Source organism: Delphinus delphis, chromosome 17, assembly GCF_949987515.2.
Source record: "Delphinus delphis chromosome 17, mDelDel1.2, whole genome shotgun sequence".
Lineage (NCBI taxonomy): Eukaryota > Metazoa > Chordata > Mammalia > Artiodactyla > Delphinidae > Delphinus > Delphinus delphis.
The window spans coordinates 3,578,157-3,591,270 of NC_082699.1; the positions used below are offsets into that span (position 1 = coordinate 3,578,157).

The 13,114-nt window shown below is 43.1% G+C and overlaps 1 protein-coding gene across 1 annotated transcript; it reads left to right on the forward strand.

Moving 5' to 3' along the window:
* The first annotated feature begins 3,788 nt into the window (after positions 1–3,788).
* On the forward strand, positions 3,789–9,720 carry MRPL15 (mitochondrial ribosomal protein L15). The gene is made up of 5 exons (XM_060035382.1): positions 3,789–3,952; positions 4,775–4,929; positions 5,510–5,675; positions 7,861–7,984; positions 8,440–9,720. The coding sequence occupies exons 1-5, from the start codon at positions 3,845–3,847 to the stop codon at positions 8,775–8,777; spliced, it is 891 nt and encodes a 296-aa protein (XP_059891365.1). The 5' UTR covers positions 3,789–3,844; the 3' UTR covers positions 8,778–9,720.
* Positions 9,721–13,114: the final 3,394 nt, after the last annotated feature.

Consider the following 13,114-nt stretch of genomic DNA (forward strand, 5'->3'; position numbering starts at 1 on the left):
CTATGATAAAATCAAAACAAAAATTATCTAGGTGTGAATGAAGACCTTTGAGTCAGCACCAACCTTTGATAAAACTAGGTAATTTTTTTGAAGGTGACATTTATTTTCAACCCTTTTCATGCTCTCTTCTCTCTCAATATTTGTTGTTTCCCAGTATCAAAGCCATTCACTTCTTTCCCGCCCTTGACTTCCTTCCTTCCTTCACTAAGAAAAATCACATCTCCAGTTTTTTTTACTCAACTTTGATCTTCACAAAATTAGCCTATTCTTGGTCCCATTCTAAAAATGACTCGTCAGTAATAACTGAATCACTGAAATTCCTTTCCTCCTCCTGTTCCCATCCCTGCCAAAATATTATTTAATGTGTGACCTCATTTAGGGAGATGAGATGGGAGACTTTTATGTGCATGCTTTTGTCTTGTTGTTTTTTAATCTCAGAAACAGTTGAGTTGATCTTTTTTTAATTTATTATTGTTTTATTTATTTATTTTTGGCTGAGTTCGGTCTTCGTTGCTACGTGCAGGCTTTCTCCAGTTGCAGAGAGCATGGGCTACTCTTTCTTGCGGTGTGCGGGCTTCTCACTGCAGTGGCTTCTCTTGTTGTGGAGCACGGCCTTCAGTAGTTGTGGCTCGCGGGGCCCTAGAGCGCAGGCTCAATAGTTGTGGCGCACGGGCTTAGTTGCTCCGCGGCATGTGGGATCTTCCCCGACCAGGGTTTGAACCCATGTCCCCTGCATTGGCAGGCAGACTCTCAACCACTGCACCACCAGGGAAGTCCTGATGTGACTCTTCATGTCATAGTGTATTATCATTATGGTTCATACACAGTACCTTGTGTGATTAATTTATCCCCTTTTATTTTCATCCCCAACTCCCATTCTTACATCCTTGAAAATTTTAATTAATTAGCTAAAAGGAATCAATCTATATTGACAGACTGTCACAGCACTGGGATAGGTGGAGGAAGATTATTTGGGAGTGTATGAGAAGGAGGGCCTTCCCAATGGACTTCAAATTATAGCATCTTTATAGGGTTCACTTCATTCTTTTATATAATGACTCAGTAGTCACTATTAACCAGGGCTGGAGTCAGGATGACTCTTAAATAGTTGCTGAGATGTTTTCTTACTACAAGGTCTCCTTAATGTGATTTAAACAGGGTCTAGGACAACACCCCAAGCATGTGGGTGCTTAATAAATATTATCCTGCAATGATGATGATGTAAAACTTCTGTAGGCTTAAAGATCGATGACTTATTCACCATACACCCTTAATTTACATTCTTACAACACAGATGAGACTCATCAAATTATTTTGACTGTTTTATATGCTTGGTCAACATGTTGCATATGGGCTAAACAAATATGTAGCCTACAATTATTACTTCCACTATCATTAACTGATGTCCACCAATAACATTACATAATGTATACAACAAAAAGCATCTACTTCACAGAAGAGCAGCACACTGTTTTATATTTCCTGTATCTCATTTATTCAATAAAATTTTTTTTCGATGATAAAGAATATTATTGGAACTAACACTCATCTAGAGCTCATTACTTAGTGAAAACAATGATTTTCTAGATAGGGGGAAAACTATGTATCTTTCTGTAGATTAGGACACATTTTGCAACATATTTTGCAATTTTCTTCCCAGAAGTATGAAATTTCTAACAGAAAGATGATGAAATATATTGAATTGAAAACCCTTAAAGGCAGGAACTAGCTTCTATTTTTTTCACTATATTTCTTTCTACACTTCTAAATAGTATGGACTTTTATCTTCATATTGTTTTATAGAACTCACATATTTGTATTTCTCTTGTAGTGCTATTTGTTCTACAAAAGGCCTGATTTTTTTTTAACTTTTCAAAAATACTCATTCTTGGGGAATTCCCTGGTGGTCCAGTGGTTAGGACTCCACGCTTTCATTGCCAAGGGCCCGGGTTTGATCCCTGGTGGGGGAACTAAGATCCCACAAGTGCATGGTGCAGCCAAAATAATAATAATAATAATAATAATTCTTGGAAAATCTCCCCTACTAGATTTCAAACAATCTGGGAGAAGATCCTGTTTGACTTCATCCAGGTATATTTTTCAGTAACAAGTTCAGTGTCTCGCTCATAAATATTGCTCAAATAAAGGAATGAATGCAACTTTTTCTTTCTGTGTTTTTTGTGGGGTTTTTTTGCCAGGTCACGGGGCTTGTGGGATCTTAGTTCCATGACCAGGGATAGAACTCGGCCCCAGCAGTGAAAGCACAGAGTCCTAACCACTGGACCACCAGGAAGTCCCCTCTGTAGTTTTTCACACTTGATTTAAGGTAACTTCAAAAATGTTTAAACAGAGAAGTAGTTGCCCTCCAAAAATTTATTTCCACCTTCACCATTTGTGATCACCAGTAGGGATGAGCAGAACAACCCCCCAGCAAGACAGTGAAACATAAAAAGAAAAATAAAAGAAAGGAAAAGAAAAGAGCATGGTCCATATTATACTCACTTAAGACAAAAATAGGGAAGCCGATACTTTTGAGTGAAAATATTGTTATGTATTTTGTGCTGCAGATATTCAACTTTATATTATAAAAAATACTACTTATGTAATAGGAGGCAAAGTGTGAATCCTGGCTCTGCTGCTTGCTATGAGCCGTCGTTCAAGCTACCGCCCTTGTCAAGTCCGAAAGGCAATAACATCTACCCCACGAGGGGTTGTTCAGTTGATGAATCGAATGAGGGTGACTCAGCACGCGACTGACACACAGCCAAGCGCTCAGCGTGGCTCCTTCAGTATTAACAGCAAGTGAAGTTAGCATGTCTGTGACTTGGTCAAAGCAACCCAGACGCACTCGGACAGGATGCAGAATTTGCGTCCTATTCACGGGTTGGTACCAGCCAGACACTGTAATAGCTCGACCCTGAGTATTATTTTCGAATCTCAAGGTTGCCAGCTAAAAGTCGGAACTTGCCATCTGCCTCTACAAGGATGAAGTCGGTAGCCACTGCAGCCGCTGACCTCCAACACCCCTTGAAAAGACTTGAGGGCTGAGATCAGGAGTAAGGCGCACTTTGCTCTGGGAAAACTGGCAGAACAGGTTTTCAGATAGGCATTTCCAGAAGATTTTATGAGCCCAAATTCTGGCATCTCCTTGTATCTAGAAGGGCACTAGAATCATTAATGGTGACATCTGCTCCTGTGACCAGCAGCAAGCCTCTGCCAACATGTGTGCTTGATGACACTACCTCCCTTCACGTAAATCACATATATACTGACTTCCGGAGCAGTTCCTCGGAGCTGAGGGGCTATCTCCCATGCTATAGCCCTCATCTTGCCCCAAATAACAATTAACCCACAACTCTCCGTTGTGCAATTCTTTTCAGAGGACAGGGCGTATAACTGGCTCAGCTCCAAACCGGTACTTCAGCGCCCAGGGTATCTTATTCTGGGCCCCACGTGGAGCTCGGAGAAGACCCTGCGCCTCTAAGGACCAGGCTGGGAGACACATCAGGCCAGTGACTCCAAGCCCTCTAACGCACACACCGTTTTCAACGCGTGCTTTGTGCGGCGGAAGAGAACGCAGCACATTCCGAGCCAAGGTCAAGGCACGACCTCTCAAAACAGGATCCCATCCCCAACGAACTAAACATAAAGCCGGCGCACCGCGAAGATTACACCCTCGCACACCTGCCGCCACCGCGAATGCACCCGGCTCCCGGCATGCCCCGCGGCTGGCGGCGCGGCGCGCCTGCAGCACGACAGGGGCGGGGCCTCGGCCGTAAAGCAGTGCCGGAAATTACGTAGCTCTGGCGGCCCGGCGTCCTTGCGGTTTGGCGGGCGCGCCGTTATGGCCGGCCCGGTGCGGGGCGGAGGGCCCCAGGCCTTGGACCTGCTGCGGGCCCTTCCTCGTGTGAGCCTGGCTAACCTGAGGCCGAACCCGGGCTCCAGGAAACCGGTAAGGCTGCGGGCGGCGCGGGGGCCCTCGGGGTCGCGGGTCCAGAGGCGCTGGGGGAACCAGGGGCCCCTGAGCCCCTCTGCTTAGGTGACGCGGGAAAACCTGCCCACGTGGTCCCAGTTCTCTGTAAGGTTCAGGTTTAGAGGCTTAATTACGTCAATTAGGGCGGGGGAGCGAGGTCGCAGGAAGTACAAATGATTGTCTCATTTAAAATTGGGTTTAACATGGAGTGCTTTTCCATCATACCTTATTTTCATGGGAAAGATTTATTACATTTGATGTCTCTTTTGCAAATCATTGAATATAGCTAGAAAAGCTGTCATGGACATACTGTCACTTTAAAAATCAATTTGTTGCTTTCCTGAAGTGACAGGATGTAAAGTAAGAAAAATATTTTCCTTATAAGTTGGTATTTAAATAAAACGCTATATATGGGTAACAATGGCATATTGACAATTAATTCCAAAAGAAATGCGCTTGCGTATCATGCAAACTTTGCTTGTTGTGGATGTTTAATTCTACAATTTTTTTCAGTTCCAACCTGTCACAGTCTCCTTTTTTTCATCTCATTCTTGGAACTTTCCCTTTGAAACACAACTTGGAGTTTGGTTGCAAGAATTAGCTACATCTTCGGAGGCAGAGTTGCTCATGTGGAGTGTTTGGACTTCAGAGCAGCTAGGATGGTGCCTGGCACGTAGTGGGCTTGGCTAGTCGTGCTTGGTTGGATGAATGAAGGGCGTAACCAAAAGATACAGTGCAAAGGTGAAATGCAATTTTTAAAAGTGCATCTGTAGATCATAAAACATTTTTCTTTCCTTACAGGGAAGACGACCAAGAGGTCAGAGAAGAGGTAGGAAATGTGGCAGAGGCCACAAGGGAGAACGACAGAGAGGAACCCGGCCCCGGCTGGGCTTTGAGGGAGGCCAGACTCCATTTTACCTTCGAATCCCAAAATACGGGTTTAATGAAGGACATAGGTAAGTTTGCTTTTCTTCTTAGTGTAAAATACCTAATTCTCACTGAGAGTTACCTAAAACTAGGTTGGTAGAAATTTAAATCCACTTTGAGGCAAACTTTCATTGCTGTTTCTCTGAACCATTTTTGGTAATGAAGTTTAGCCTGAATTGGGGAAAAAGCCAGACATTGCACTGACTTGCAAAATGGAGATAATGGTGTCTGCTCGCGAGGTTTAGGGCGATTACATATATAAAATCTGACTCATTTTCGTCACCCAATAAATGGTAATCACCATTACTTTGAGTTCCATTAATGTATAATTTACATAGTGGGTTAAATATTTATTTATTTGTCTAAATGAGTGAAGTAGATGCCTAGGCAAATAATTGTTGGTGAAACAAAGTAAGTACTTACTGGTTTTGTTTCATTGCCCCCAAATCAAGGAATATTACATGTTTATGCCATACTCAGGGGTTTTATTTTGTTAAACCATATAAACTGATGGAGGAAAACCCAGGACAAAGCTCTGAGTTGATCTGGAGATCTTGCTGGAAGGTAAGTCTGGCTGAGTTTTCCAACTACTGTTACTTTGTTCTGTAGCTTCAGACGCCAGTATCAGCCTTTGAGTCTCAACAGGCTGCAGTATCTTATCGATTTGGGTCGAGTTGATCCTACACAACCTATTGATTTAACCCAACTTGTCAATGGGAGAGGCGTGACCATCCAGCCATCTAAAAGGGATTATGGTGTTCAGCTGGTAGAGGAGGTAAGTCTGAATTAGATTGTTTTTGGAGTTACATAGATGGCTATTTCTGATTTGCATATAATCGACACCCTGCCTGCTTTATTTTTATCCCTTTTGAGTTGTCATAAACATTATGTAGTGGCGATCGTGTTATACTCGTGGTTTTAGAAAGCTGCATGCTGTTGGTGGCGGGAGGCAGGGGCGGCTCTGTTCCCTGGTCCTGGGATGTTCTTCTCCTGTGTACCCATTCGTACTTCTCCCTCACTCTGTTTGGTTCTCTGTTCAAATGTCATCCTAGTAGGAAGATGTTTTTGACATTCTTTATAAAGGAACATTCATACCCTCATACCCGACCGTCTGCCTTATTCTGCCCAAAGGATTTTTCTTTGAGTGTATGAACACTTGACACTTATTACCAAGTAATGTATTTGTTTTTCATTGTTTTTCCTCATTGTGATGTCAGTTCTTTGAGAGCAGGTACTTTGATACATTGCTGTATTTACAACATTGGAAATATTGGCTTGTGATAGTCACTCAGTATTTATGGAAGACAGAAATGAATCAAATTCAGTTCTAATTTTAGGGAAGCGGTTTTCTATTTGTAGAAGTTGGCCAGGAGTTTCATAAGCAAATGAACTTGTAGATTGTTAATCAACTACCTGTTTCTTGTATGTCAGTAATACGATATTGCTGTGTAAGTAACTTAGTGTCCACTAGAGGGGAGCATTGTTTATGGGAAAACCTTTTAGATTCCTTTGAAAAAGTACACTTGTGGATAAAAGTTTTCCAAATAAAATGATTTGAAGAGACAATACCAAATACACCATTAAACCTCAGTATTCTACTTGAGGCGAATAAGGGAACACAACTGTAGATTAACATATGGAAAAACCCATGACCTCACCAGACATTAATGCACATCCCAACAGCTTTCAGGCATGTGTCTATTAAACTAGCAAAAATCATTCTGAAATCTACACCAGGACATTGGTTGAATAAGTACAGTTATACATTATTTACAGCTCTGTAAACTGCTTGCCCTTTTCTGGATTTCAGATTTGTAGTAAATAGTGGATAATAAGACTCTTTTGCTCTTTCAGCACAACATTACCAATTTGGGAACAGAAGTCCTAAGGAAAAACAAAATAAAAGAAACCTAATTGATATAATGAAATGCTAAATATTCTTCTTATAACACTGAAAATGCTGGAACTAACCCCAATGCCCAAGGATGGGGAAATGGTTAAGCAATCTGTGGAATAGTAATTAGAAATCTCAAATAATATGGCAAGACTTTGTTTTATTGAGTCAAGAGTGCCATTGACTGTAAAAATGCCTACCAGTATCATAGATGGGAAAAATGTGAGAAAATGTGTCTTAGAATTGATGGAATATTTTGAAATTGGGAGCCAGCTTGTTTCGGCCGTACCAGAATAGCAAAAAAAATTTTTATTACTACAAAAAGAATGGTAGGGCCACCATCTTTTTATTTTGTCAGAATCTGTTCTGCAATTAGAGTAAAATATAGCACATCCTAATGAAAGTGCCCAGACGGGACTTTAAAAAGTTGAGTACTATTTTTATTTTTGTTGTTGTCTCTGCCCCTTTCCCTAGAGTGGCCCCTCCCAAGCTCAGATACTTTGTTCTTTTGCTGGCTCGAGCCCTCTTGCCCCCCTCTTTAACCAGCTCTTGGCCTCTTGCTTACTTATGGGTCAGGAAGGTAAGTTTTTGTCTGTGTCACATGGCATAATGTGGTTAGGAACGCAGGCGCTGGGACTAGACTCCCCCTGGCTTTGTGATCTTGGGCAAGTTGCTTAACCTCTCTGCGTTTCCGTCTATGTGTTGCCGTCTATGACATTGGTGTGGCAGTGATTCTGTTGGTCTAGAGTTGTCTTGAGGATTAAACAATCTGCTGTTACTGAAGTAATGGGAATGTGTATTTATGTTGGTGCCCGCCAAATGCATAAAATGGAATTCTAGTCATCCCTGCTCATAGGGAATGAAAATTGGTAAAACAAGTTGGCCTAAAAAACGTGGAAGAATTTGGTGTTTGATAGGACCTCAAAGCAGAGGTATTTAAAGTAGGAATAGCTGTCACGTTGCAGGCCCTTTAGAGGAGAAAACACAGTGTAGACGGGAAGCTCATGTAATTAATTCACTTGTAGCCAAGCCGTCTCCTCACAGACCTTGTTTTGACGGGTGACAGGGTGCTGACACCTTTAAGGCAAAAGTTAATATTGAAGTACAGCTGGCTTCAGAGCTGGCCATCGCTGCGATCGAGAAGAACGGGGGTGTCGTCACGACGGCCTTCTACGACCCTCGGAGCCTGGGTAAGCTTGTTGCCTCGGGGTCGCATGCTGACTGCCACACTGAGGGTTTGACTTGCTCTGCAGCTCCCTTGGCTTCCTGTTTGAGGGGTTTCTACTACTGGTGTGGCTGGTGGCGCTCCGCCTTCTCATACACCTCAGCCAGTGTGTCATAAAAAGGTTTTGTTTTTTGAAACATGGGGCTTCAATATGCTATTTCCCACGTTTAGAAATTCACTCGCTGTTGGTGATGCAGGAGTAACTTTGACTTTCAAGATGCAGACTTTTGAAAGTCAAGTGTTTCCATTTGCTTACTTAAGACAAACCTGTTTAATAAAAAAAAAAGTTTTGGGAATTAAGTTTTCCTCTTGGAAATATTTAAAAATTAATAATTAAAAGAATACCATTATTAAGAGAAAATCATTGTGTATATAGGCAGTATTTGCATCTCTCTCTTTCTATTTAAACATTTTTTTTAGAAATACTGTGCAAACCTATTCCATTCTTTCTCCGTGGACAACCCATTCCCAAGCGAATGCTCCCCCCTGAGGCACTGGTAACCTATTACACTGATGCAAGGAATCGTGGTTACTTGGCGGATCCTGCTGAATTTCCTGAAGCGAGACTGGAGCTCGCCAAGAAGTATGGTTATATCTTACCTGATATCACGAAAGACGAACTCTTCCAAATGCTCAGCACTCGAAAAGATCCAAGGCAGATTTTCTTTGGTCTTGCTCCTGGGTGGGTAGTGAATATGGCAGATAAGAAAATCCTCAAACCTACGGATGAGAATCTCCTCAAGTACTACAGCTCCTGAGTTCCTTCCAAGAGAACAGATGGTAAAAGAGCACCAGAAAGGGACCGAAACACGTGTGTTTCCCGTTGCATTTGCTTAATTTGTAATTCTGCAGTTGTTGGTGTTTTCTGTGTAATCATCTCTCTCTTTCTTACCTAAATTAAAATAAAAATACAGTAAGCAAGGACTGCATAGAGGATCTGGTGGATCTGTGTGCTTCTGTCTCCGTTCTGAGCTCCCTGGTTCTCTGCCCAAGGAAGAGTGTAACTCTTAGTCAATTTCCGGTTGAGTCTTCCATCATCTTTCCATCCAGGTCTTGTCTTACTGTTGCAAATCAGAGTGGACGTGCAAGTGGGATGGGATTGCTTTGTTGGCTGCTTGGTCAAGGTCAGAGGGCTGCTAATGAACTGGTGAGCCTCTTACTCGGTAGCCGCGAGGAAGCGCTGCTGCCCAGTGTCAAGGCAGCAAGCCTTCAGCTTGGGATGATTAAGATGTGGGGTGTGAGTTGAAGGTTTAAGACTGGTGAGTAGCTTCTAAGCAGTTCAATATTTGCTAGCAAAATTGAGACCAGAACTCCAAGGGAATTCATTTTCTCAACTCAGAGTAGACAGAAATGATCAAGCCAGTATCATTTTTTTCCTTGAAGAAGGTAAATGTTCTAATTCTAATTGATATGATTTTACTTATAGACTTTGGAAACCTTTGTTATTCAGTCATTTTAAATGTTTTTGAAAAAATGGTCAATGATTATATAAGCCATAAAAACAACTGGTCATGTGAAAGTTAAACTCAGTTAATTTAAAAGGTTCAGCAGTCAGTAAGTCTGTTGTATCTAAGCACGTGAAAGCTTAATTTATCCTGATGCAATTAAATCTTGAATAATTCATGATAATTCTTCAACAGTAGAAATAAAATGATTCCTGCTTGTTTATTTTATGAAAATAAAAAAATTTAAAAACCTAAACAGTGCATTATTTTGTTACCTTATCTACCTCAAATATAGCTGAGCTAAGATTCCGTTTATAAAGTAATTTAAGTACGAAGAGTGTATTTCAGTTTTTATCCAGGATTATTTAGTTTGGCTTGTTATTAAACCATTTCTTAGTACCCAGAACTTATAAGAATCACTACTAGCCCCATCTTCTCGGATAGTCACCTATGAATTTCAGAGGATGGGCAACAATTTAAAAACATGTTTTTATTTTTCAGAGACACAAGTGACAGGTGTTTTTGAGGGAGAGTGATGATAAAGCACCAGAAACCATCTACTTTTTTCTGTGCCTCTTTTTCTAAACATTTTGGCCATAAAGCCATCTTACATTTCCTATGCTAGGTATCTAAAAAGTTTTATTTGAATATTGTATATAGAAGAAGAGAGATGGTAGCAAAGAAGAATTCCAAGGTGCAGAGAAAACGTGTTTTTATTGACGATTACAGTGACTAAGAGTCAGGAATAGAATACATTTTCATTTTTTAAAATCACGGGGAAAAGTCCCAAAAAACTTTCTATCATTATAAAAGTAGTCCATGCTTGTTTTGAAGTTATGTAATACTGCAGTCTAAAAAGTAGAAGTCCATGTTCTCTTACTGTTGCCCATCCCTGACCTACTACCACTGTTTAGTTTGTTTGGAGTCTCTTTTCTTTTTTTGAATCAAAAAGGCATAGCCTGCAGGGGGCTTCCCTGGTGGTGCAGTGGTGAAGAATCCACCTACCAATGCAGGGGACACGGGTTCGAGCCCTGGTCCGGGAAGATCCCACATGCCATGGAGCAACTAAGCTCATGCGCCACAACTACCGAGCCTGCGCTCTAGAGCCCGCAAGCCACAACTACTGAGCCCACGTGCCACAACTACTGAAGCATGTGTGCCTAGAGCCTGTGCTCCACAAGAGAAGCCACCGCAGTGAGAAGCCCGCACACCACAACGAAGAGTAGCCCCCGCTCGCCGCAACTAGAGAAAGCCCACACGCAGCAACGAAGACCCAACTCAGCCAAAAATAAGTAAAATAAATTAAAAAAAAAAAAAGGCATAGATTGCAAATAAAGGCAGTGACCTTACTTCTTATTGTTACATCTAATACTGTTTCAAAGGCACTTTCCGTTAGGGAAGACTACGCCCTATTCTTAAGCCATTGCTATAGGATCCATTAGGCAAGTCCCTTCACCTTTCCCAACTGTAAAGTGCAGTGACCCATAATCTTTGTATATTACAAGCTCAAATACCATGACGATTGAGGTGTTGCCTTGGTGCTGAGGAAAGCTGCTTTGACCTCAACCTATTTGCACAGAAATGAACTTCCTTACATTTAAACACATCCTGTCCTGTGTCCGGCCTGAAGCAGGAGACAAGCCTGAGAGACCACTCATTTTCTGTGCAGAGTGCCAGCCTCGCTCTGGGTGGGTTACTGCCCCCCGGACGTGCTGCTAGAGGTTCTGTTTTGTGGTTCACTTTGCAGTTTTGTTGGAGGGGCCGGAGTCGCCTCGACAGACAGTTCTTCACGGGAAATGAGGGGGCAGTTAGTTGCGTGAAGGTGGATGACGGGGTCTCCTCGCCTTCCAGTCCCAGGATGTACTCGTGAGGCCCTTACGAGGGTCCCCGCACCACGTAAATGACTCAACTACCCTGAGCAGCAGTGAGGGTGGAAAAGGAGATGGGAGATGGCAGACGTCAGACTCGCTGAAGTTGGTCGTCTTGGGGGCCTGCAGGTGAAAGGAAGTCCGGATAGAATGATAAAGGGAAGAGTGAAAACAGGAAACAGCTGCCTGGTGACGTGTCACCCTCAGGGCGCAGGGGCTTAGTCACAAACAGCTGTATCCTGGGCTTAATCGAATAATCGTGCAGATCATTCTTGGCCAAAACAGGCACGTTCCACAAAATCCGTCCATTCTGCTTTATGAAGCCAGTCCTAAAATCACTGCGTAGCAGGGAGACTCAAGCTGAATTATGTAACAGTGCCGGGTGCTGCTGGTCATTTCCAAGGATGAAGAGTTCACATCACCTGGAGATCTAAGTAGAAAAGCCAGACGCCCTCCGTCTGGATTCCAGTCCTTTCCTGGTGTGTGGCTTCAGCCTGTTTTCAGTGTACGTGGCCTGTGTGGGTCCAAGACCAGAGAAGCTTGAGTTGATATGCATTGGGAAAGATCTTTTCATGCCTGGAAGTAGTAACTGGATTTCCTCGGTTTATTTTCCTTTTTGAATGTTACTTTATTCTTTGGAATGTGGAGCGGCTCTGCAAGGGCGGAGAAAACGCCAGACGGCAGCAGAGGGACCCAGCTCCGCGTGTGTCAGAGAACAAAGCATGCTCCCTGACTTTAGTTAGTGCAGATCCTGGTGGCCACGTCTGGGAGGCTGTGCTGCAGACAGTGTGCCAGGCGTGGCATGGTCTTGCACGTGTAAACTTCAGTGCTGCTTCAGGCCCCAATGGCAGCCGGATGACCTGGGGTGCATCCTTTAACTGCAACACCCTCTCCTGTGGTTGAGGGCTCACTGGGTTACCAGGGAGAGGCTCCAGGCACGGAGGCCAATTTGCAGAATTGCCAGGAGAGTTGCCCTGGGCTCAGAGGCCGGTACTAGCTGTGTGACCGTTACTTAACCTCTCCGAGCCTCGGTTTCACCATCTGAAAAAGGGGATAATGACAGATCCTAACGCATCCAGTGATGATGGGGATTGAAAGACGTCAGTATTTGTGAAGCACTTACACTGCGCCTGACACAGAAGTGCCTCTGAGTGTTGGTGAATTAAGCATCTTACGTGGTCCACCTCGTATGTGGTAGCTGTTCCATAAATGTTACTTCCTTTCCGCCGTAAGATTCATCCAGTCTGTGGTCAGCATCTTGTCGATGAAAAGAAGGGCATGCTAAACTTCATTATGTTAATCAGGATCTGCTGAGAAAGGACATTTTGAGATGATCATATGGTTTTTATCCTTCAGTTTGTTTATATGGTGTATCACATTGATTGATTTGCATATATTGAAGAATCCTTGCATCCCTGGGATAAATCCCACTTGATCATGGTGTACGATCCTTTTAATGTGCTGTTGGATTCTGTTTGCTAGTATTTTGTTGAGGATTTCTGCATCTATAGTTATCAGTGATATTGGTCTGTAATTTTTTTTTTTTTTTTGCGGTACGCAGGCCTCTCACTGTTGTGGCCTCTCCCGTTGCAGAGCACAGGCTCCGGACGCGCAGGCTCAGCAGCCATGGCTCACGGGCCTAGCTGCTCCGCGGCATGTGGGATCTTCCCGGACCGGGGCACAAACCCGTGTCCCCTGCATCGGCAGGCAGATTGTCAACCACTGCGCCGTGTGCACTTGAGAAGAAGGTGTAATCTGCTGTTTTCAGATGGACTGTCCTAT